The sequence below is a fragment of the Necator americanus genome, chromosome V (genome assembly GCF_031761385.1).
Source record: "Necator americanus strain Aroian chromosome V, whole genome shotgun sequence".
Classification (NCBI taxonomy): Eukaryota; Metazoa; Nematoda; class Chromadorea; order Rhabditida; family Ancylostomatidae; genus Necator; species Necator americanus.
In genome coordinates this window covers 5,729,688-5,753,555 of record NC_087375.1, presented here as the reverse complement: position 1 = coordinate 5,753,555, position 23,868 = coordinate 5,729,688, and the positions used below count along the sequence as shown (strand labels likewise).

At 34.3% G+C, this 23,868-nt stretch overlaps 1 protein-coding gene across 2 annotated transcripts in view; it reads left to right on the top strand.

Moving 5' to 3' along the window:
- The window catches only part of RB195_013015 (uncharacterized protein), a gene marked incomplete at both ends in the record, with an annotated part of 31,911 nt that extends 10,293 nt beyond the window's left edge, over window positions 1-21,618 (top strand). Inside the window, 12 exons of one of the 2 annotated variants that reach the window (XM_064202642.1) lie at window positions 7,370-7,507; window positions 8,221-8,329; window positions 9,601-9,698; window positions 9,857-9,964; window positions 11,290-11,418; window positions 16,266-16,325; window positions 16,413-16,529; window positions 18,717-18,812; window positions 19,505-19,659; window positions 20,468-20,578; window positions 21,261-21,407; window positions 21,549-21,618. In XM_064202642.1, the coding sequence (XP_064058523.1) occupies window positions 7,370-7,507; window positions 8,221-8,329; window positions 9,601-9,698; window positions 9,857-9,964; window positions 11,290-11,418; window positions 16,266-16,325; window positions 16,413-16,529; window positions 18,717-18,812; window positions 19,505-19,659; window positions 20,468-20,578; window positions 21,261-21,407; window positions 21,549-21,618 (1,338 nt within the window). Of the gene's footprint in view, window positions 1-4,817; window positions 4,872-7,369; window positions 7,508-8,220; window positions 8,330-9,600; window positions 9,699-9,856; window positions 9,965-11,289; window positions 11,419-16,265; window positions 16,326-16,412; window positions 16,530-18,716; window positions 18,813-19,504; window positions 19,660-20,467; window positions 20,579-21,260; window positions 21,408-21,548 lie in introns of those variants that run through there. The other variant, XM_064202643.1, reaches the window with a different exon arrangement.
- Between the last annotated feature and the right edge of the window lie 2,250 nt (window positions 21,619-23,868).

Here is a 23,868-nt window from a genome sequence, read left to right as displayed (position 1 = left end):
GAATATGAAATAAATTTGAACATATTCAATTCATAGAGAAAAAACAAAATTATAAAAACTTAAAAGAAAAAACTGAACTAAAAACTAAAAGAATTAAAACGAAATAGAACTGCATCACAAATTAAAATCAAGAAAAATAAGTAAACGACATTGAAAGTTTTTGTATTTATTTTTTAAATGTATAGTTAAGAAATAATTAATAATCATGGTTGAAAAAATATAAAACTTAATAGTAAATAAAATAAAATAAAATAATTTTAAAAATTAGTAGAATAGATAAATAATAAAATAAATTAATTAATAGTACGAAAATTTGCTACTCTTTTATTTTTTAGTGGGTAAGGTATTGAACTGATTGAAATTAAAAGTGATCTAAGGTGTAGGGTACACGTATTATGAAAAGATATGTAGGTATTGGATTGAAATTGATTTTTTTTCGTTTTTAGTTTTTTTTTTCGAAGTGCAGATTAAAAATTATCAATTGTTATGGTTGGTAGAAAATGTAAAATTCAAATTAATTTTATAAAAATTGGTTTTTTTCCTTATTTTCAGTGGGTCTTCAATCTTAAATATTTTTACATAGCAAGTCAGTTTACTGCATGTTTGAAGAGCGGCAATAGAGATCAAGTACTCTACATAGTTAAGATATGCTTCACTGATATTCGTTGTCATGTGATCGTGGAAAAATAACAGTAGAATTATCTGAAAAAGTCTGAAAACGTTAAAATTTGTGTTTATTATCAGAAATGCTTCAAAGGAAACATGGCAATTGTGGTAATTTTAAAAATTTCCTTCTCCTTTTCTTCTCTCAATTTTTGACTTTCAATTTTCAATTTTTGGCCGGCCGGTTGTTTGATTGTCGCAAAAAAAAAACGCTGCCAGAACTTGAAATTTTTCAGTAGAATCGTTTAGAAAGACAATAGCGAAAGAAAAGGTAGATAAACAAATAGAAACAAAAATAGGAAATTAATTAGGAGAATTGAAATGAAATTGAAATTAAAAATTAATTGAAAAATTAAAAATTCCCCGAGGTAACTAAAAAAATATAGAAATAATAATAATAATAAAACAATAATAACGGTATTAATGAAAGTAATTTCGCTTAGAAATATAAACCGATATCCTTGCTGAATAAATAATACATGAAAAAAACGTTACTTAAGACCTATCAAGTTTCTTTTAACGTTATTTGTTCTGTATTCGAAAGGAAATTGTGCTTTTAAGAACGGAAACATGATATATTACAAAGAAATTTCCGAATAATATTAAAAAACTTTAGTAAATACAAATTTTTGAGTTTTTTTCTTCGAAACAAAAATGTAAACGATCTATCACAAGGCTTCGGTCATACCTTTGCACTACTACAATCCCATCAAAGAACGTTCGGGTGCTACCACGTGGCTGCAGCACGGATGACTCTTGACGTTTCCAGAATGTTCGTATGTTTGAGAGAAAATACGATGCTGAAAATTTATTTGAAAGTGAAATTTGAAACTATGACTTAAGGAAGTTTCTGTCGTGCAAACAAAAAAAACGCATTTCTATGCTTCTTGCTTTGTAGCAAAGAATTTCTGTCGAGAAGCGTCGATTCCAAAGTCCTTTATTAGGGTGAACCCACCATTGCTAGATCGTCGTGCTTATACATATATGGAGCGAGGAAAATCCAGAGGAAAATGTCGGGAATTTCCTAGTAAAGCGAGCACAGACAAAACATATTAGCGTTTAGTACGCATATTCAGAACAAAGACATCTGAAGGACTGTATTACTCATGATTGTTATTCTAGAATGTTCAAAACTTCAGGCATTGATTAAACTTAATCTACATTTTCGATGACAATTTCTGCATTTCCTGCAAGAAACGCAATAGATTTCAGTCCAGAGGTTCTCATCAGACGTTTTTCTTTCTTCGTTCTATAAAACATTCACAGACACACACAAAATTGCGTGACAATATTTGGCCTTAAGGACCATTGCCGCAGCCGCAGAAAAATCCATCGTTTTCAAGTATTCGTCAGTATTCGTCTGTTTTTTTTTTTCGATTGTCGATTACCCGGAGCATCGCTTTAGTGCTGCATGCTTCTTATCGTCTGTTCTACAGCGGAAGAAAAGAAAATGGAAAGAAATTTAATCCGCAAAATTTTGAATGCGCCAGAGTCCATTATGTAGCAAAGAAGTAACAAGGAAAATATTTCAAAACAAATAACTAATGACAAAAAACTTTCACCAGATCGAAACTATTTCTACTAAAATTTTGATTTCATACTAAGCTGCAGTTCGCCTAGCACCGTTATAACGATCATGGAAAAATCCAAATTCTAGCATGAAAGTAATATCTACATATATGTTTATTTTTTTTTCGACTAGCAAACACTAAACTTCAAGGATTAGGAGTAGGAGAATATTTTTGAGGATTAATAGTATTATTATATTTTTTAAAGATTTCTTATTTGAGAAAAATGGCCTTATTAGAGTTAGCAGATAGTGTTACGCCTGTGTTTTCGATAATTATCGATTGACAGCGCTCAATGAACGATGAAGTTGGGCTGGGTCATCGGGTTTTTGCATATATTTTTTTGTACAAATATGTTCAGTACAGCGATGACATTGTGTGCTACTGGTCACTAAGCATAAACGAATAAAAATATAAATAATATAATATTATTTGCATTCGTATAAAAATATAATCATGATTCAAAACCGATGTTCTCTATTCGCCTAGCGGAGCGGACCTTTCCAAATCAATACCGTATCACTTTCGCAGTTTCATAATTTTTTCCTAACCATACATTCTTTTCTCGTTTTTTTTTTTTTTGAAGTTGTAGAATGTTATTTTGAATTTCTAGTGGTTCCAGCGACAGTTGTTGTTGTCTAAACGGCTATATCGACCGAGGGAGAAAAAAAAGAGGAAGGAACAAAAAACAAAAGGGAAATGTAAGGATAATTACAGGCGAAATTCATATGTTTCAAAGGAAATTGCGGCTAAGAAATGCATATGACTATAAATTAATTGGCAATTAAAAGACTACACTTAATTAATAGTTGAGAGCACTTTTATCGCCAATTTAAGGTTGCTTTTTTAAATGGTGTCTTATCTGGAACGCTGGAATCGTTGGTGGGTACGTTATGTCGTCTATGTTATATACATACATATTGATCCATATCACTCAGCATAATGTACACTTCAGCAATGCTATGCTGGCTTAAAATCCCCCGCGCACACTATTCATCCAAATCCGGAGCAGTCCAAATCCAGAGTCGTTTCCCAACGGGACCTCTGCTCACTGTTATGGTTCTCTTTATTCACTAGCTACGTCATCAAAAATGCTCTACTCTCCTACCGGGATGTCGGGCGGACTTAACTTTAAGGGAATTCCCAGGGATGAAATCCTCACGGGACACATCTGTAGTGTTTTTTTTTGTTTGAATGATGACCTTCATCATATATGCCTTGCTGACCGCTTCAAAGAATTATGTATGTGCGCTATTCTTTATGGGGACCATTAAAAGAAAAGACCATAGAAAAAATTTTCCTTGAAGTTTATGGATTTTTTTTTGTTATGGAAACAAAGTTTGGTAAAATCCTAATTAAGACCTTTCTTTTCATACAACCTGGTCGTTATCGAAGATCTGAACATGGCTTGAGGTCTCTAAAACTGTGCATATCACAACAAATTCCTCCTCTCTCCTTACCTTCGATGCTGTTCCGACTTCCGGAGCAAAAGACAAAGAAGGGTGAACTGCACTGGGTTAAACACTCCCAATCGCGGTCCGCCCACGCGTTCCATTTTAATTCAGGATCGCTTGAAGTTGTCCATTAATTTCCATCCATCCATCAATTAGTCATTAAAGGCATCACCCCAGGAATCTGAGGTGGTGCTGATTTCAGGTGGAGTATTCGTACACGAGATCGTAGATTATGGAGAGAGGGTTGATCCCGTCCATTTCTTTCTAATTGCTGCAAAAAACGGCCCGGAAGATACGGGTTCGGGCGTTCCGGGGTGCTATTTTCCACAAGGAGTTCGATTGGAGCGCGTCAGCCTTGTCTATGAGCCGCATCTTTCGGACCGTTTCTTTACGGAAATTAGAAAGAAATGAACGGAATCACCCTCCTCTCCGTAATCCCATCACCTCATAATCTACGACCCCGTACAGGCATAACCCCATCTGAAGCCCGCATCACCGCTCGAATCTGGGGTGATGCCTCTAAGGAAGATTTAAATAGGCTATACACTGACTTCCAGGGGCTAGCTAATGTTTCAAGTCAGTGTTTTTGTCCTCCCAGACAAGTCTGACACCAATTCATCAATTCCACGAGACAAAAAGCTTGGTTTGCACCACGGCGGTTTCGAACCATTGATTGATCGTGCAGACACCCCCGAACCTCCTAGCGACTGCGCTACAGCCAACCATGCCGAAACAGGAAATCATAATATCAGTACACAGGAAGTGAAGACTTGGGAATTTTCGATATTTTAAGTAGACCATCACTCACAGAAAACTACAGAAATGAAATATGGAATGAAGAAAAACACCGAGCTTTTCCCCCAACCTCACTGACTCCCATCGATCGATAACTCTTACTTCGTCGCAAAATCTCCATCGCTGCGCTTTCTCTTTTTTTGGAAACAAATTAACTGCGAAAATTTCCTCAAAATTACGCAATTTATTTGCAAACAGTTAGAAGAATGGCAGCAGCGCCGGCAGAAACGGCAATAACTTCCCGTGCATGCAAATGCTGGCCAGTTTCTGTGTGACCAAAAACAATTGGTGCAGCCGGCTGGCGGCAATTTCCAGCTTTTCGGGTAATCAAGGCTTCATGGATTTGGAAAAGGGCTCATCGCATACGAATGCGAAGCAGGGACGTTATGAGGTCAATCATTTGCCGTTTCCGATTTGCTGAGTGATTTGTGCGGTTATTTGCGAGTTTCCGAAATTAGCTCCACCAGCTCCTTCCAATTCCGATAGTTTTTCTTTCCCAGCACTCCTTAACAACCGATATTTGAAGGAACTGGAACTAGCCGTTTCAATGATCTAGAGTCGATCGATCGATTTTTCATAGAACCAGGGTCGATCAATTCGATCGATTAATGGTCAAATCATCGATATTCACTTCGATCTCTATATATTATACTGTACGATATTTAGATCTCCAAATATCATACTATACATACATATGTATTATATTTAATAAATAAGAGAAGTCAATAGTGTGCACATTCGCAGGGAATTTTTTTTCAGATTTTCTCAAAATTCTAATCAGAATAAATTTTATCAAGAAATAGTGGTTTTTCATACTAAATAGTCATAGTTGATTACCTTCGAGGGTCTCAGTTGACCTCGTTCAGGATTATATTTGTTAGGTTTTTTTTTTCGAGAGCAATTCTGAATAAATAGTTAGAAATAAATAAGAGGGACAGAAAACAAACAAAATCAAAAGCAACAGAAATTTTTAACTCTCGAACTCTAAAAGAACGAAATTTTTTATGTCTATATATTATAAATATGTTACTATTTATTAGTTTTTAATTATAATTTTTAACATTCAATATATTTTTACTTTTCGTGATAATTTCCCTTCAAAATCTGTTTTTTTCGGAGGTTCTTCTTTCCGTTTTCAACACGTGTTGCCTAAATTTCTTCTACGTCTCTAACGGAAAGAACAGAGAACAGGAGGATTTGTTTTGTTTTGAAAGTTTTTGTTTATTTGTTTTGAATTTGAACATTTGAACAATCTTAGGTAGACGACGGTCACATTTCAAAGGATGTCATAACGCTGCAGCGAGGGAAAAGAGGTTCGCAGAGTTCCTCCGACCTCGCTGTGGATGCTGAGCAGACCCGCTCCCAAAGCACATCCCTAATTTTTAGAAAAACTTCGAAGTAATATGGAAATTTTCTAACAAAGTTTACAAATTGCTGAGAAAAAGGCTCCTTGTCAAAATTCAGTATTTCCCCCATATAATCTAGTTGAACATATTAAAATATTATCAAATTAATATTATTAATTATTATTATAATATTACTAATATTAACATATCACATTCGAGTACTAAGGATCGATATTATTCTCCAATAAAAAAGCATGAAAAATCACAAGTCAAACATCAAACTAGAATAAAAAAATAAAATAAAACAATAATAGTATACTAAAAATAAAATATCAAATATTAAAGTAAAACGACATGCCCTTGACAGATAGGTTTTTCTTTGCCTTTCTTTAGATTAAAACAATATATTGGTTACAATAGTAACAAAATCTTATTTATAACTAGCTACCAGTTAGAGGAAATCGAATATCCTTTCCAGGAAATTTCTGAGGAATACTAAGCGGGCTCTTGAGTTTTACTGTTTGTTAGCAGAAAACCACACTCACGGGTTTTTAGCGACAGAGCGCAGACTCAATTAAGGCATTCCGAATTCCAAAAATAATTGTTATCGCAAAAATCAAAAAAAATAGTAGAGGTAAAAGTAAACGCTGAAAGTAAAAGTTTTTAGAACTAAAAATAAGTGAAATTAAAGTCACAATGACTATTTTAAAACCTATAGCAATAATTCGTAACATCCAAATTAAGGGATTCGGCCATTTCAAATTCGCTTTCCATTGTTTCTTTGACTTTCCAATTAAAAAAAGGGCCCCTAATTTACTTATAAATATGGACTATCTGTTGAAAAATTATTTTAAGGATATTTTCTTTGAAATAATGATTATGAGGTTTTTATTTGTCACATTTTTTTAGTATTTATTTTTATTTGAGTATGGAAACAATTACATACCTGCGAAAACGATAACTTGAGTTTTGACAACGGGAAAACATCGCTGTTAACTTGGCACCTTAGATTTTTCCGTTATTTTCTCTTCAAATACTTTTCTTCGATTTTTAATTATTTTATTTCATTTTATATTTGTATTTTTATTTCATATTTATATATTTATATATTTTGTATTTTATCTTTTCTTTCTATTTTCAATATGATACTCACTGGTGGCGCACATAGCTGTGTGGACACGTACAATTGCTTAGAAATAAAAAACAAACATATAAAGTGCATATCCTTTTCATTTTTTTTAAACAAAAAGCTAAATAATTTTTGTATGTCATTCTATTTATGCCAAATAGTTCTAATTTAAAATAATAACAATAAAATTCATTGTTTATTAAGAGTCGAGGGTGATTCATGGTGGGAAGAGAGTGAAACGGGATCGGTTTGCTAATAGGAGGCTAGGATTAGAGATTTCTAGACAAACAAACCAGAAAACAACAGACAGACACAAACAATTTCAGGATTACATTTATGGGAAATCAAAAAACCACAACTTTATCGGTTTTCTAGAATTTTCTAGCTTCGCATACAAGGGTGGTCAACATTTAGGTGGTCTACTCGTTGGTCTACGCTTTGATTTTTGTCGTCGGTGTGGTGGGGAATGGACTTCTCATCTCGTCGGTGCTACTTCGGAAGCGATCCACCGTCGCTAACGTGTTCCTGGTGAATCTTGCCGTTTCCGATTTGGTAAGTGATTTGTGCGGTTATTTACGAGTTTCCGAAATTAGTTCCACCAGCTCTTTCCAATTCCGATAGTCTTTCTTTCCTGCAGCTGCTCTTCAACAGCTAATATTTGATGGAATTGTTCGTTAGACTTTTACAATTATCTGGAATCGATCGACTTCCCACTGATCCAGACTCGATCGATTTTTCGAAGAACCAGAGTTCATCGATTCTTTATAGAACCATAGTCTATTGGTTTTCCATGGAAGTGTAGTCGGTCGATTTTCCACAGGAACCGAGTCGATCGATTTTCCAATGATCCAGAATGGACCGATCGATTGGTCGATTGATGATCAAATCATCATTCACTAGTCTCTTCGATCTCTAGATATCATACATTAAAGAGTCATAATTGATCACGACATCAATAGACACATACATATTTTGATCTACGCAATAGACTAGCGAATTAGGTATCTAGAAAGAAAATCAACGAATATTTGTAGAATTTTTTTTAATTTAGTTTAACTTCATTTTCTCATGAATTTATTTTTTTTTATTTTGCACATTAATTTATGATTATTATATTATTATAAATATTATTATATTACATATTATTATTATCACTATATCATTATATATATTACATTATTATATCAAATAATACATTTCACATAATTTTATCTGAAGAAAACGCAAACATTTTTTCAACGTGAGCATTGAAAATAAATTTTCAGTTATTGTGTATCACGGCTGTGCCAATAACACCTGTATTGGCATTCATGAAACGTTGGATGTTTGGTCTTGTGCTGTGCAAAATTGTTCCGTCCTGTCAGGCTATATCAGGTGGGCACCTTCGGCTTTTTTAAAATTTCAATTTATTCCAGATAAATTCAGCAGGATGATAGCGAAAAGGCGGGGAGAAACAATAAATTTTTGAGATTATTCCTTCTTATTTCGTTTCTTCAGCATCCCCGTGCTTTTCCGTGTATCATCCCTCTTTTTAGTTGAGGATTTCCTCCTTTTAGTGCCAAACTGAGTACTGAGTTGGCATATAAATTTTAGTGTTTTTTTTCTTGTGAATTCCTTTAAATTTTTTCTTTCAAAGATTAGGTATACACAGAAGTAAACAAGAAGTGAACAACAAATCAATCAATAATGTATCCATTAGTGATTGTTTACAAATTCTCCAGCCGCAACCGTCGAAAAGCTCAGTTCTCAGTGTTTCGAGGCGAGAAATCATCTGGTCTCTACTCGAAGAAATCTTTCAGCCAATCCTTCAATTTTTCGTCATTACTGAACGAAAGCATCGCATCGCTTTTTCTCCCACACACACTTTACGAACCTCTTGAGCAGATTTAGTGGACCAAGCATCTGGATTAAATTCAAAGAAGAAAGATGCGTCGAAAAAAAACAAAAATGAGTTTTTTTTTGTATGCTTGACGCTACACTTTAATGATCGGAAAACAAGAAAAATTATATCTGCGCAAAAAAAAACACATTGTTTCGTAGGGCACATAATTCTCTATCGAGTAACTTAAAATGCATTACCAAAACATATTATTATCACTATATTATTATTAAAATGTTCATATCATATTATTATTAAAATAATATCATATTATTATTAAAATAACATCAAGTTATTATTAAAATCATAATAGCAAGTATACTAAATAAAATATAAGAAAATAAAAAATAAATGAAATTAAAATAAATCTTATATTATTAAAATTTTTACTTAAAAAACACTAGGACATATAGAGCAATTACATCATATTATTGTTAAAATTACATCATATTATTATTCAAATAACATCAAGTTACTATTAAAATCATAATAGCAAATATACTAAATAAAATATAAAAAATAAAGAAATAAAAATAAAATAAATATTATATTATTGAAATTTTTACTTAGGAAACACCAAGACGTATAGAGTAAATAATAATCAAAAAAATAATGATAAACAATAAATCCAATAATAATAAATATTAGTAGCCACAGTGAATATCACAGATGAGATGAGTACAAAAAATAAATAAATATTGCTGTTTGTTGTTATTGATGTTATTGATGTTATTGCTGTTATTGATTTTCTTTTTTTTTCTTCCAGTGTTGATCTCTTCATGGTGCCTGTGCTATATTGCTATTGATCGCTACCGGAGTATAGTGACTCCATTGAAAGAACCATGGAAATTGAAACACGCTCAAGTAAGAGTTCATTGAATTATCTGGCTATTTCTTGGATTTTTCCTATTTAAAAACAAAATTGCTATTTTCTTCTGCTTTAGAATAAAAATAAGTGAAGAAAAATAACGACTAAAAATGTAGTTTAAATTCTATCTAATTTTTTAAATTTTTTTTTTCAGAGAATATTAATATGTACTTGGCTTGTGGCGATGTTCGCTTCATCACCCTTATATTTCTCGCAATCGTTGAAGACGTTAACCATGGCGAATATTTCTCTCTGTGGCGAGGTATATCTCAGTTTTATTTTTTTAATGCTTTAATACTTCAACTAACACTTTAGTGTGTATAAAATTAAAATTAAAATTAAAATTGTATAAAATTGTCCAATTAATACAATGTTGATGATAAAATTGAACGAAATCAAATCAATCAAATTGATTAAATTCCTACTACTACTATACTACACACACATACTATACACATATTATAGATACTGTAGATGTAGAGTACTATAGAGTATTGATCTATCTTAATTATTCGATCAATAACGCTCTTAATGGCTGCTGCTGGCGGTCGTTCTCCTCTTTCTCGTGTAAGGGGACTCCCAATTATGTTATAGATACTTGATATTGATTTTTAATTGGACGGTCTGACTAAAATAGGGTTTTTGCTTATCTTAGAACTGTAAAGACAGACATAGATACAGTAAGAATGGCCTGGATCAAAGAGTTGATCTAGGATAATCAGTGGTCTACAGGACAGCCATGCTAGACGCAGCGACCTTACCAAAGTAGCTTAGTAACCCCTTTTAGACTTCTTAGAACCTCTTTACTCTACCTATTAAGAGTAAATTTAATTAACCTAACCACGCATGATCTCTGAATAAATTCCTTACATCACATTAACCCGAAGGATTAAATCCATTCGCTAATATTCGTCAAATCGAAGAAATTTGATCGATGTTCCTGAGAAAAGTGAAACCAAAAAAATCCGTATTCGTTTGTTTTTTCGCCATATTTCATCCGGCCACTTTTATTTTGATGATTACGTTTTAGTTTTGATTGTTCTTGACAACGATCCAGTTTTTGAACGGATTGAATGATTGTTTCATTGAAGTATTCGGACATTCGTTCGAATGTTCGTGAACATTCCCAGAAAGTCATTCCTAAAAGTTAATGTATCGTGATTTAAGTTGTTGTCGTTTGGCAAAACCTCTTGTTCTTTTATGTGTGTCGAGTATTCGAATCTTCGAGTCGTTCAGCAATTTAATTGATCGAATCAATATCTTATCACTATACGTATTTATTATTATAATATTATGTGATTACTATTTTAAGGCCATAGGAGATCAGCTCCAATAGTTCTGGTGTTTTCGGCCATGAAACTGTGAAGTGATGAGCCAAGATTCTTAAAACACTTCATTATTATTTATTTATTTTATTATAATTTATTTATTTATCATCATTTATTATTTTACTTATTACTATCATTTATTCTTTATGCTAAAATTCAAGCAAGGTTAAAATTTTATATATTTTTATTTTATTTTATCATTTATTATCATCCAATATCATTTTTGGTATCATTTTATATTTTAATTTCATATTTTTAGTTTTGTGGTGAATTCAATTGGGATCAAGAGGAGCACACGAAACTCGTCTATGGATTTTCGTTACTTGTCGTTCAATTCGTAATTCCCGCCATTATTATGTCATTTTGTTATTGGAAAATTCTTCAAAAGGTTCGTTTCTTTCTGTCTTTTTATTCTCTTTTTTTTGTGCTCTCTTTTTTCTATTCGTCAAAATCTTCTCAAAAACGATCAGAAATGACCACAACTAAATGCTAAGCTTTTATTCATTCATGCAAGGATGTATGGGTTCACATATATTTTGCGGCAGTCAGCCGCGTGCAAACATCATGTCCGATTAGATCAGGATGAATTTGCTGGGGACACACACACATATACGTGTAGTGCACACGGAATTCATCCTGACATTCATATGAACGTAATCCCGAATCCGGGGGGATCGCATGTTCGGAAACATTAGGGGAGCTTTTACTAAGAAAAAACGAACTTTTTTTCCAAATAATAACTCATTAATGACAAATCCCAAAATCCTTTGTGCTTTTCCCCCCTTTTTTTTTAGGAAACCAGAGTTTTTGATCTTACTGGAAGTGAAATAAGTCAAATTATTAGATTCGGCGTTATTTCAAACTGAAAACAAAATTAAATAAAGCATTTAATTAAAATTTAATTTATCTGACTTTCTGAGTCTTTACTTCGCCAAAGGTTCCCATAATAATGATGAATTGACAATCCCAATAACAACTTTTTTCAAGAAACAAAAAGATTCTGTAACCAATAGAAAATCAATTGCTCGACAACACAATATCATATTTTTCCAGGAAAGATAGCCATCAAGGACTACGTTTTGTTTTCTTTTTGTTTTCGAGAGAAAAAATGCGGTAGTTTATGCTGAGCAGCGTATTTTCTCGGTTAATCGTTGAATACATACTTACACTTACAGGAAAAAATTAGAAAATTCATATTTTTCTGAACTTATATTCTTCTCATTGTTAAGAAATTTCTTTGAAAAATAAATTAGTTTAATTGTATCCTACTGTCTATACGAGCACATATGATACATAGGTTGATTCTGAGGAAGATCTCAGCTTTTTTCCTAATTCGCAAGAAAATTTCACTCAATCGAAGCCGCATTTTTTTCTCCACAATTTTTTATTTCATAAAAGAACGAATCGGTATGTGGTTGGTATATTAATTTTCCAGAAATAGTGCGGGTGCTATATTTATCTCTATACTAAAATTTGCCCATACTTTATCTTCTTCTTTCTTTTCTTCTCTACTTCTTTCCTCTTTTTTTGGGGGGGGGGAGACCAACAAAAACGTGAGAGAATTTACTGAATGCGAAAAATTGATTTTTCTTGTGCCTTTTCCTTTTTTTTGGAAAAGTAGAGTTTTTGAGGTTATTGGGATTGGAATAAGTCAAATTATTAGATTCGGCGTTATTTCAAACTGAAAACAAAAACAAACAAATGCAAAAAACAAACACAACAAACAAACAACAACAACAAAAGTAGAGCATCTAATTAAAATTTAATTTATCTGATTATCTGAATCTGTGCTTTGACGAAATTTCCCATGTCCCTTGATGTTTATTGCATTTTTTCTTTGTGTGAATAATTTCAGAGCATGAGAAAAAAAAACATTGTCTTGAATGACGGCGAAAAATGTTGCACCGTGTGCGACCAGCGTGGACTATGTTTTTTTTTCACTCACTTCCTGTTCTCTTTGTTCGTATGATTGCTGTCATTAAAAGCTTTCCACCCAAAAGTGTCCACAAAAGTTAACGAGCAGGAATCATCGTCTTGCTGAGAACAAAAAAAAATTCTTCTGAAAACGTTGATGCTGGACTCAAAAGCTCGAAATTGCTCACAGTGACTTTGTGAATCGTAAAAAAAAAAGTAAAAAAAAAAACAGAAAGCTATAAATAAATAATGGAGCAATAACGAACAATCTAGTTGGTATATGGCTTATAGTTTATTGGAGACTATTAGGATTTCCTTTTGCCATAATGCGGACCATACACTTTCCAACATTCCCACTGAATTCTCTTTGGGAAAACATGAACAATTTCTGTGGAGGATCTATGGAAAACTCGGGATAGCCCGGCTTGGACCTCTTAGAGGACATTGATATGTCATATGTTCTTTTTTTCTCTTTTTTTTCTTATTCTATGACTCATCGATGATGGAGAGGAGACCGGGTGAATGGATACTGAATGTGCTTTTCAATATAATTCCAGAACATTATGTGGGATGTCCTCTTCATCGTGAATGATGTAATCATGGCAGAGAATAAAAACAAAAGAGAAAAAAGAACACATAAAATGGAAAGTCCCCGATAGATTTGTAGGAGGATTTCCCGAGTTTTCTGTGGATCCTCTTCAGAAATTTTTTATAGTTTTGGAAATAGGAGGAAAAGGTTAACGCTTCATATTTCCAGATTTCCACAGAACTTTTGAAGAATTGAATCCTTCAGTAACTTTAATTTATTAGAAATAATATTACTAACTACAAATATTCCTAATTTAATTAGTTTAATTTTAGTATAGAAATCTCTTTAATATCTGTAAGGAAGAGATGAATATTCCAGAAGTCTAAACATTAAGACCTAATTATTGCATTTATTGTAAATTTCTTTCTCCTGTACGGTATGTAAACTGCTTCAGTGAACACAAACGAACAATAAATATACACATAATAAATATACATAAACAATATATTGTACGTTGTACATATGTATTTCTTACCATTTGAAAATTACCTTTTTCCAGTTTGTGCGTGTGTTAATTTTGAGCAAAATTTTCTCACTTAAGACGTAACGTTTGGTTTTTTTCTTGGAATTGTATTTTTTCATTTTTATTTGGCTTCTTTTTTCCAGAAAAAAAGGACTTTCGTCAAATGCCTTTTTCTTTTGCGATGATTATGATCTTTCCATCCTTTTCGTCGATAACCTCCTTAACAGCAACAAATAACAACACATTCTCAAGACCGATCAATAATGCTAGTAATTCACCGAACCCTCCTCCTTTCTTCATGTAATTTGAAAGTAATCATCAAACTCACTACGAGCATTTGCACTAGCGGAAATGAACACGATCGGGTTGGGATGGCTCGCCTTATTTCAGGCGATTTAGCAATCCGTTGAGGACCACCGATAACATCCTGAAATGATACTACAAATGTACTTTATTCCCGATGCACTTAAAAGTACATAAATACATCCAGAAAAAATTTTCGTTACATGGTTCGATAAGAGTCTGGACAGATGTGAGCCATGATAATAGAACGTGGCAGACATATAGTACTTTTTATAACCGTTCCCAATAAGTATCAACCAAAATTCATTCCACTACCGGATTTCCGGATGATTTTACCGGATTTACTCAAAATATGAACAGCTTATTATGTTCGATCACCATCTATAAATATGAAGCCAAATCTCGTTCATTTTAACCTTTTTTCAATCTTTTTTCTCTCGTTTTTATCTTGAGGACAAATACTTGCTTTTTTTATTACAAGATGAAATAGGCAAGGAAGAGGGAGTCAGATATGTTATGTGTATACAAGCCGTAGTGTCCTTATAAAATAAGTTTAAAACGGGAACTTCCAGAACATCTCAAAAAATCTGCGCTAGTGCGGCATTTTCGGCAGATACTTTCCGAACACCCTAATAAAATAACTTTAGAGGGAAAACCTTACACGTGGCGCGAGTTATGAGGTGTTCTTTTTGAAATTATCTTCAAAAAAGAGTTTTACACTCCCCTTTGTTCGTTATTAGTCAGGTGAAGTGAAAAAACAAAGAGATCATAGAGATCCAACAGTGATCGTCGAGAAATCCGTGGTGGTCTTCAGAACTGGGATGCGAAAAAGGAAAATAAAGCGATAGTTCGTGAAAACTGAAAACGATAGTTCGTGAAAACTCAAAGAAATTGCAAACAACTATTGCTATTTCATTACTTTTTTCAAAAACCTCTCAGAAACTGTAATTTCGACGGAACTATGAGGAATATTGTGTATTTTCCGTTTTATGCTTGGATATTAGACAAAACTCACTGTTCTTCCAGCTCTCGCTACGATTTATTTTTTCCACTTTTTTCTCTAATATCTTAGTTTGAGACAGCTTCATTTATATCATAAATATTTGTCTCAGAATAAGTACTGCGGTTCTACCGAATGCCTTCATCTAAGAAAAATTACAGCACTTACTAGATATTTTTTTCAACCTAATTTTATTTGAAGTTTGAAAATCTGTTTACGATTATTGTCACAGCGCGCCAAACTGAATACTTTTCGAAAATGTGCGACACAGTTGGAGCTTTGGAAATTTTATGTCTATTGGATACTAGTGGAAGTTTTCAAATGTGCGCCTATTTGTTTGTTTACCACCCTCAATGATAAACAACTGGCTATTAAAATTGTGAGTGAGCTTAATCGAAATCGTGGGTGAATTTATTTGAGTATTTGGAAACAACGAAAAACATAGATCTCTAGTGGAAAACAATTCTAGAATCTTGTTTACTGTTTGTTTGTTTTTTCTCTAATCTTTATTAACCACCTCAAAAAATAAATTAGTTCTATTTTGGAGGGAAATAACAGAAGATAAATAACTAAAGTGAATCAATGCTTTAAAGATTTGGACATATATTTTTCAGTTAAAAGTTAAGTTAAGGTTATTTACAGTATTTTGGAAAATATGTAACAATAAGGTAAACCATGTTGTGAAAAACTTTTACCTGTAGGTTAATAGCAGTATTCTGGACATTTTTCTGCTCATTTTTTTATTCTTTTCGTGATTTCTTGCAGGAAATCTATGAAAAAGGCAAATGAGCGCAAAAATGTTTTAATGTGTTAGCAGAAAAAAAACAAAAAAAAACTGGAACATTTTTTCAGCAATTTGTTGGCTTTATTTGAATATGGTATCGTTGTGCATAAGTATTATAATGTGAAATTTTCAAATTTAAAAAAAAAATTAATTGAGAAATAAAATAAATAAGAATTATTTAGGTTCGAGCTGATTGGATCGTCGAAGAGGGCTCAATGTTAACAGCAGCTCAACAAGCTCAGGTATCAACTTGTCGATATTTTTTGTTCAGTAATGAATTCTACAGTATTTTATTTTGCTTTATTTTTTATTTATTTATTTATTTTTAGACTGCTGTTCGAAAGAAGCGTGTAATGTACGTGCTAATACTGATGGTTGTAGTGTTTATGACCAGTTGGTTACCACTTTCTGCCGTTAATCTGATTAAGGATCTAGAAATCCCTTTGGTAGGTTTTGTCATAGCTTACAAAAAAGGTTTGCTACGGAATAAAAATTCCGAAAAAAAAATAAAATTCTAAATATGTTGAAAATTTTGAAAGATTTAGAAAAGAAAATAAAAGGGAAAATAGTACACGGAATTAATAGCGTTTATATTTCCCTCTTTCTGGAGCGGTGTCAATTTCAGAAGTCTTTACACTATTTTATTTTATTTTATTCATTTCTTCAGTCATGTGCTGAGACACACTGTAGAAGGTAGAATACTACTGCGAGAACAAAAAAAAAAAATTCAAAAATTACTTATCGCCTTGTAGGATCGCTAAGTTCCACATCTGTTAATAAAAATCCATAATAAATATCCACAATATCCGGAATAATTCCATTCTTTTTCTTTTCTTTATTAATTTATTTGAAAATCCCCACAGATACGTTCCATGCAGAGTTAAAAGAGATAAACTACAATTTCTCCCAAATTATATAGGAGCGATAGCGGTTTCTTTCTGCACATTTGTTTATTTGTTTATTTCAATACACCAACAACTGTACCGATGCTGTACATAAACAATTACAAGATTGGACAGCCTACAAGCTAGAATTTTGCTTAAACACTATAGAACAGCGTTGAGCTTTTTTGTACATTCGTATGACTGGTTAACTGGCCATTCTCCTGTTACAGTAGCTAAGAAATTTCCATGCGAATTTTTTTTTCACCCAGGTTCAGAAAGGAGAACAACGCTTTTCTTGGTTTGGGTGACCAACGTAACCAAAGCAGCGTATCACGAAGTAGACGTAGTATGGAAACCCCAGGGAAACGTAGATTTCGGATTGTAGATTACGGAAATGAGCGTGGTCCGCTCAATACCCCCTTGTCGCCCTAAAAAAAGATATGGGAACCGGTTTAGTCTCTACGAAGTATGTTAGAATAGGCACCCTTGTACAGGCCCTCTTAGCAGTCAATTCATTGGTGTCACACTTGAATAGGCTGCTGAGGAGACCTCATTGATCTTCGACCGCTCGCATGTGGATGCGGCGCGTGCGCAAAAGTGGTTCCATGCCTTTTTTCTTAACGATGATCAGAAGAAGATGGGCGGAGCAGCAGCGCTCGTTTCCGTAATCCATAACCTAAACGTTACGTTTTCTCCGAACTTTCCTGTACCATGTCAACTTCGTACTACGCTTCCTTTAATCTAGAGCAAACGAGTCCGTCAGCGCTCCAAGCCGAACGGGTAGAGTGAAACCACAAGTGAGAGGGTTCACCAATTTTTACCAAATATTGTACTTAAAGGCATCATCTTACGAATCTGGCATGGTATGGATTTTCCCTGGAGTATATATCCCTATATCGGGGCGTGGATTATGAATGCAGGGGTGGTTCTGCTCATCTCTCCCTGCATCACTGCAAACAGACGGCTCAGCAACGCTGTTTCTTACGACGTCCTCCATTGCAAGGCGCCACCCTAGCGCCCCGCCCCCGCCTGCGACTTGTCAAATGAAACGAGTTGCTCATGGACGTCCGAATGGAACGAATCGCAGGCGGGGGCGGGGCACAAGTGTGGCAAGTTTCAATAGAGTTTCAATTTAGTGACTCGTAAACTATATCCTTATATCCGGTGATGCAGCATACGATTAGCGATAGGTAAGCATAATCAGCTATTTAGGTAGCAACAAAGGTGAGTTTCTTTAGGATACGCACCATCGCTAACTGCTCTGCCGTGGTATGATCGGGATCGGGCTCGAAAATCCGCCGGGACCCTCCCTACACGAGCCCCGACTCGTCGGTATCACTTTATGTGGTTTTTTTGTCGTGGGGAGAGAGGACGTCGTGAGGAACCGCATTCCTAAGCCGTCTGTTTACAGTGACGCAGGGAGAGATGAGCGGAACCACCTCTGTATTCATAATCCATGACCCGATATAGGTATATTGTAACGAAAATCCATACCACACCAGATTCGTGGGGTGATGCCTTTTAAGGTGTTCGTTGTAACTGAAGTATTTTGCTTGTGGTCTCCGAAACAGTAATACTTTAGGCATCCATCGTACCAGAAAAAGTAAAAACTGTATTTTGATAGCTTACTTTTGAAATCATGTCCCGGTGCATCCTCAAATACTCTAAATACTAATAAAAATTTTATTTTCTATGGAGAAAATTGTTTAAGAGCTGTAGAATAGAGTTAGACATAATTAGAATTTTCAGATACTGGAACAGATGTACTTCAAATTGTTGAATGTGCACGCTATAGCGATGACATCAGTTGTATGGAATCCTTTGCTGTATTTCTGGATGAGTAAGGTACGTGCGTGATTATGAATCAACACAAAAAAGTGCCGTAACTGGTACGTGACGGGTTATCCGGGTCTTTCATGCTGTAATTATAGCTCCCTGTAATTATTATGTATTTCGGTAATAGCCGTGCTAACACATGAATTATGATTTTAAAAAAAACGATAAAATCGCATGATAAGATCAAATCATGCAAAGGAAAAAAATTTAAATCTAAAGTCTAAAAACCGAAGTATTCTGTTTTGTCCTTACTTCTACCATTTTTCCACCGTTTTTGTTCGTTTTCTTTTTAAATTTTATAGCGATATGTCTCGGTTTGAGTCACTTAGAATCTCTTTTATAAACAAATTAATCTACTGGGTTTATTTTAATAGAAATTGTAAAAATTAAATAAATAAATCATTGTATAAATTTCAAATTATCAATTACTTAAACTAAAACTTTATGATATATAAAATAAATTATTTTATAAATTTACTTGAATAAAGACAATTTTTATTTGAAGCTCATAAGAAAATCCATGAATTTGTTGTAGAAGTTCTCGTTCCAAAGCAAAATCCGAATAAACAACAAACAAACGAGAAAAATAAGGGAGTTTCAGGCGCAGTAAGGTTTCTAAGATCATCTCACTCAACTTTATGTTGATTTGCTTTGAATTCATCAACATCTCAGCCTCTCAAACAAGCCGTGAACGCTTTCAGCGACATCGTCGAGCTCTCAAAGATGATATGACATGGTTGACAAACGTACGTCGACATACGAATGTTGGTGTTCTATCCAGATTTGCACCATCACCATCCGTATCGTTGGTGTATCGACGAACACTTGAACGACATCTTGGTGTCACAAATTTTAGGTACGAACTCATTTCGGATAGAATTAAACAGCAATTAAATAAAAATTGAAAAATAGACGACAAAACATTTTAAAGCATATGTGAACTTCTACTGATTCAGCGGCAATCTTCTACCTTTAGAAATTACTGAGAATTCCTGGAAGGGAAGGCAGTTCCTCCATGCATGGGAAATGCGTAAAGTACGACCGTATCCTTCTAATTTTTTTCAAATAATAAATAAATAAACAAATTTATGGTGATGAGCGTCTGAGCATCAACGTCTACTGTGAAGACTTCCTCTTTTGCGATTCTCTCCTGTCGCATTAATCACTGACGGCAAAACAACTCAAGCGCGCGCAATCAAATTTCGACCAACACGCACACGCACACACACAGGCCAAAAATGCGCTATCTATTGGAGGGCCCTGTTCCATTACGAGGGTGTGGATGTGCTCAGAGATATTTTTCCCAGAAAAATTCCCTGATTTTCGCGAATTTTTGGATGGATTACACGGAATCGCAAACTCGAATCGAAATTTTTGGGAAAGGGGCGGAATTAAATTCTTATTTCTTATTCTTCTTATTTTATTCTTCTACTTGTTTTTTTTTGAAGATATGAGGCTAGAAAAAAATACAGTCAAAATAAAATAGAATAAAATAAAATAAAATAAAATAGAATAAAAATAAAATAAAATAGAATAAGTTAAAAATAATGGCTGCTCCGAGGTGGACAACGACCAATTGAGGCCTTCAACAGCTTCTCTTATGGTTTTACTCGTGTCTGCTTCAATTATTGTCCTCATATGATCCTCATATATTACTAGTTTAGGGTCAACCACGACCTCTCTTCGATCTTCGAGACCGAAGGTGCCGTTACGTACGAAAATTTTCCAAGCAATCCATTTGTAGTAGTCTCAAGAGCTGTGCCTCATCACCTAAGGTCCTGGTGACATTTTGCGCTGATTCTGCCCGCATTATGCCCAATTTTGACCCTATAAATGTCTTTAAACTTGCCTTAAGGCTTAACTTAACGCCTTAACTTTGCCCTTGAAATAATAATAATAATAATAATAATAATAATAATAATAAATAAATAAATAAATAAATAAATAAATGCGAGTTGCTCGGTTCGACAATATCTACAAATATGATGTTATTTTAGGTGAAAAAGCAAAACTTAAAGGATGCTACAACATCTGTCGATTGAGGAAAAAAAAGTATTTCAAGTGATATATTTCATGAGCATTTTAAATTTTATTTTAATAAATTAACTTAATTTTAAACTCGTAAGAGATTTTATTTAAATAACACTTCACAAACATACTGATAGAAGGAAACAGCCATTATTTTTGCATCAGTCTAATACTATTCAATAAGAAATTTGCCGCTGGTTTCAAATATGCTTCCAGAATTCAGTTTTGACAAATGTATGGAAACGATCCCTCTGTGATGCCGTAAATTACTCCACAAGGTTGGGGAAAATTTCTCCGAAACAGGCAAAGTTTTTCCAAGCTTCTAAAGTTGTTTACGGCGTTGTAGAGGGACTTTTTTTTAATTCTCAAAATCAATACACGACCATAGAAATGGCCGGGTGAGAACTACTTGTACAGTAATATTTTCAGGCGTGGAACGTTGGCCGATCCCACGTGTATGTCACGTGAACGAGCGCATGCCGATTTACAATCGAATTGTTTCCTTCTCGTACCGCTTATGCCACTTTGTCAATCCGTTTCAAGAAGAAATAGTCATCTAACAATCGATGATCATAGGTGATTGATCATATGTTCTACCGATTATGACTGATCAACAATTTTTCGTAATATCCTCGATCCTATTTGTTGTAATTTTCATTTTCAATTTTCTATTTTTCATTTTATCTCTCTAATTTTAATCCTGCTTCTAATTTCTAGGATACCGCTCTCGAAACAGTCAAGCCGTAAAACGAGTACTGGATCGACCACATTGACAAAAGATCGGTGATTCCGGAAGCAAGCGGCCAGCAATGGAGCTCTAACTGAGGCGGTGTACCCTTCAAAAATAAAAATATCCATTGATCTCAATGGCAGATGATAAATCCTAGGTTGATCGATAATCGATGCTCACATTTTCGTCTCGTCACACATATCGTCTCGTATAATGTTTCGTTTCTTATTATTAAAGCGACGAACAGAAAAAAAAACCAGTACAGTAAGACTTGTAATGATGTTCGTGACAGTCTTGCATAAATTTATACTGAAATTATTGTTGTTCTCCTCAAATTATGCCTCAATTTGTTGTGTGAGAATCACGATAAACTCACAAGAATAACGTCAACAATCGCCACAAAACAAATGCTCAGAAATAAGGGACATTAGGATTTTGTGGATTCGACAATGGAAAAAAAAACTCGCACTAAACCATACGACAATAAATCATGGAATTCAATTTAACACCAAATATTTACTTATTTATTTGTTTATTTATTTATTCACATACACCAATGGTGCACCAGAAGAAAAAGAAAAGGAAGAATTACACTTTGTCTGAGTCAGAACACTGGAAAAAGTTGGGACACAATTTATTGTCGGTGGGACCCGTCGCGCTCCTTTTCCTGGCAGATACCGTGTCGAACATGCTGCTCTCCTAATACAGATTGTGAATAATCCTCTTATGACGCCTGTTTTTCCAACCCAGAACTCTTAACATCGTTCAATTTATCCATATGTCAGGGTACAAACAACCAACACAGCCTAAGACCGAAGGAACACCTTGGGATCCGGGGTGATGTAACGGGAGACCTGAATGGAATGCAGCATACCACAAATCTGACGTGGGAAGGGAATCCGCGGGAAAGGATAGAGAAGGGGTTGTAGATTACAGGGGTGGTTTCGCTCATCTCTCCCTAATTGTCTTCAACGCTGTTTTTTCACGACGATTTCAGATGTCACGCGCCACCCTTATGCACGCGCCGCATCCACATGCGAGCGGTCGAAGATCAATGAGGTCTCCTCACCAGCCTATTCAAGGGAAACCAATCAATAGGGCACTGAGAGGCCGGAACTTGTACATAGAGGGTCGTTCTAACGAATCTCGTAGGAACAAAAGCGATTCCCACGCCGTTTTTTTTTCTACGACGATTAAAGAAGTGTAAGCAGAAGCACTCTGGATCCCAAAATCCATCCTAAGCTTTTTCCGCGGATTCCCTTACCTAGTCAGATCCGCCGCATGCTGCCTTTAAGCGCTTTATCAACTTTTGAAACTTTAAAAACTTTAAAAATTTTGAAAAACTTAAAAAAAACTTTCAAAACTTTTAAAATATTGAGATGTGTGTTCTAAGTTCTGGACAGCTCCTGGCTCTTTGGTGTACAGTCAAGTAATTGCAAAAAGTAAACGTAGTTTATTCCATTCGTTCCATCATTATGTCCTCTTATATACGTTTGAGCATGTTTCCAAGAGTTTTAACATAGTTCTTCATCACTTAACCAACTATCCATTCCAGTTTTTATTAGGAAGCTTTCACGTTTGGTGTTCCGCTAACTTTATAGTGTCTTTTAGTGTTCAAGTGCTAAAAGACTATAAATACAGTTCCCAGAAAGACATTGATCATTATCGATCCGCATGAATTCCATCGTCTATCTCCTCACAATTCTCTTCCTTATCATGCCGAGGTAATTGTAGTGAAATCGTACATATTTTTAGCTTCAAAGAGGTCTGACAATTTTCCTTCCTCTCATAGATCTCCGCAACGGTAGGTTAGAGAAGGCCTGGAAATCTGTAATCCTGACCGTTACCGTACCAACCTTTCATTCAAAGTCAAGAATTCTTTATTATTACTGTGTCAGTCGTATCATTTCAAGGTGTCAAGGTGAAAGGTTTGGGAAATTTGCCAAAAAAAACTCAGCACACTTGTGGCTATGAACCACACCTGGATACAGCTGCTACATACTGCGTTTATACTTCCAAAAAATGTTTAATATATGGGTGCAAGCGACAGAAGAAAACTTTGCACTTTTCACTCATTCCTTTCCGTGTAGTTGCTATGGCACATTTATCTCTCCAAAATAAACCTAATTTCTGATTTTCCTAATTTTTTTTTGCCTAATTTTTTCCAAATATCCTTACTGAAACAAGGCTAAGATGAAATAAACAATAATAGCGCGCTCCAATGCCAGAACCTGTGGAACAGAAAAGTTCGAAGAAGTTCTGTAAAGTGTAAAAAAAATTAGGAAATGTGTACAGTAAGGAGATGCG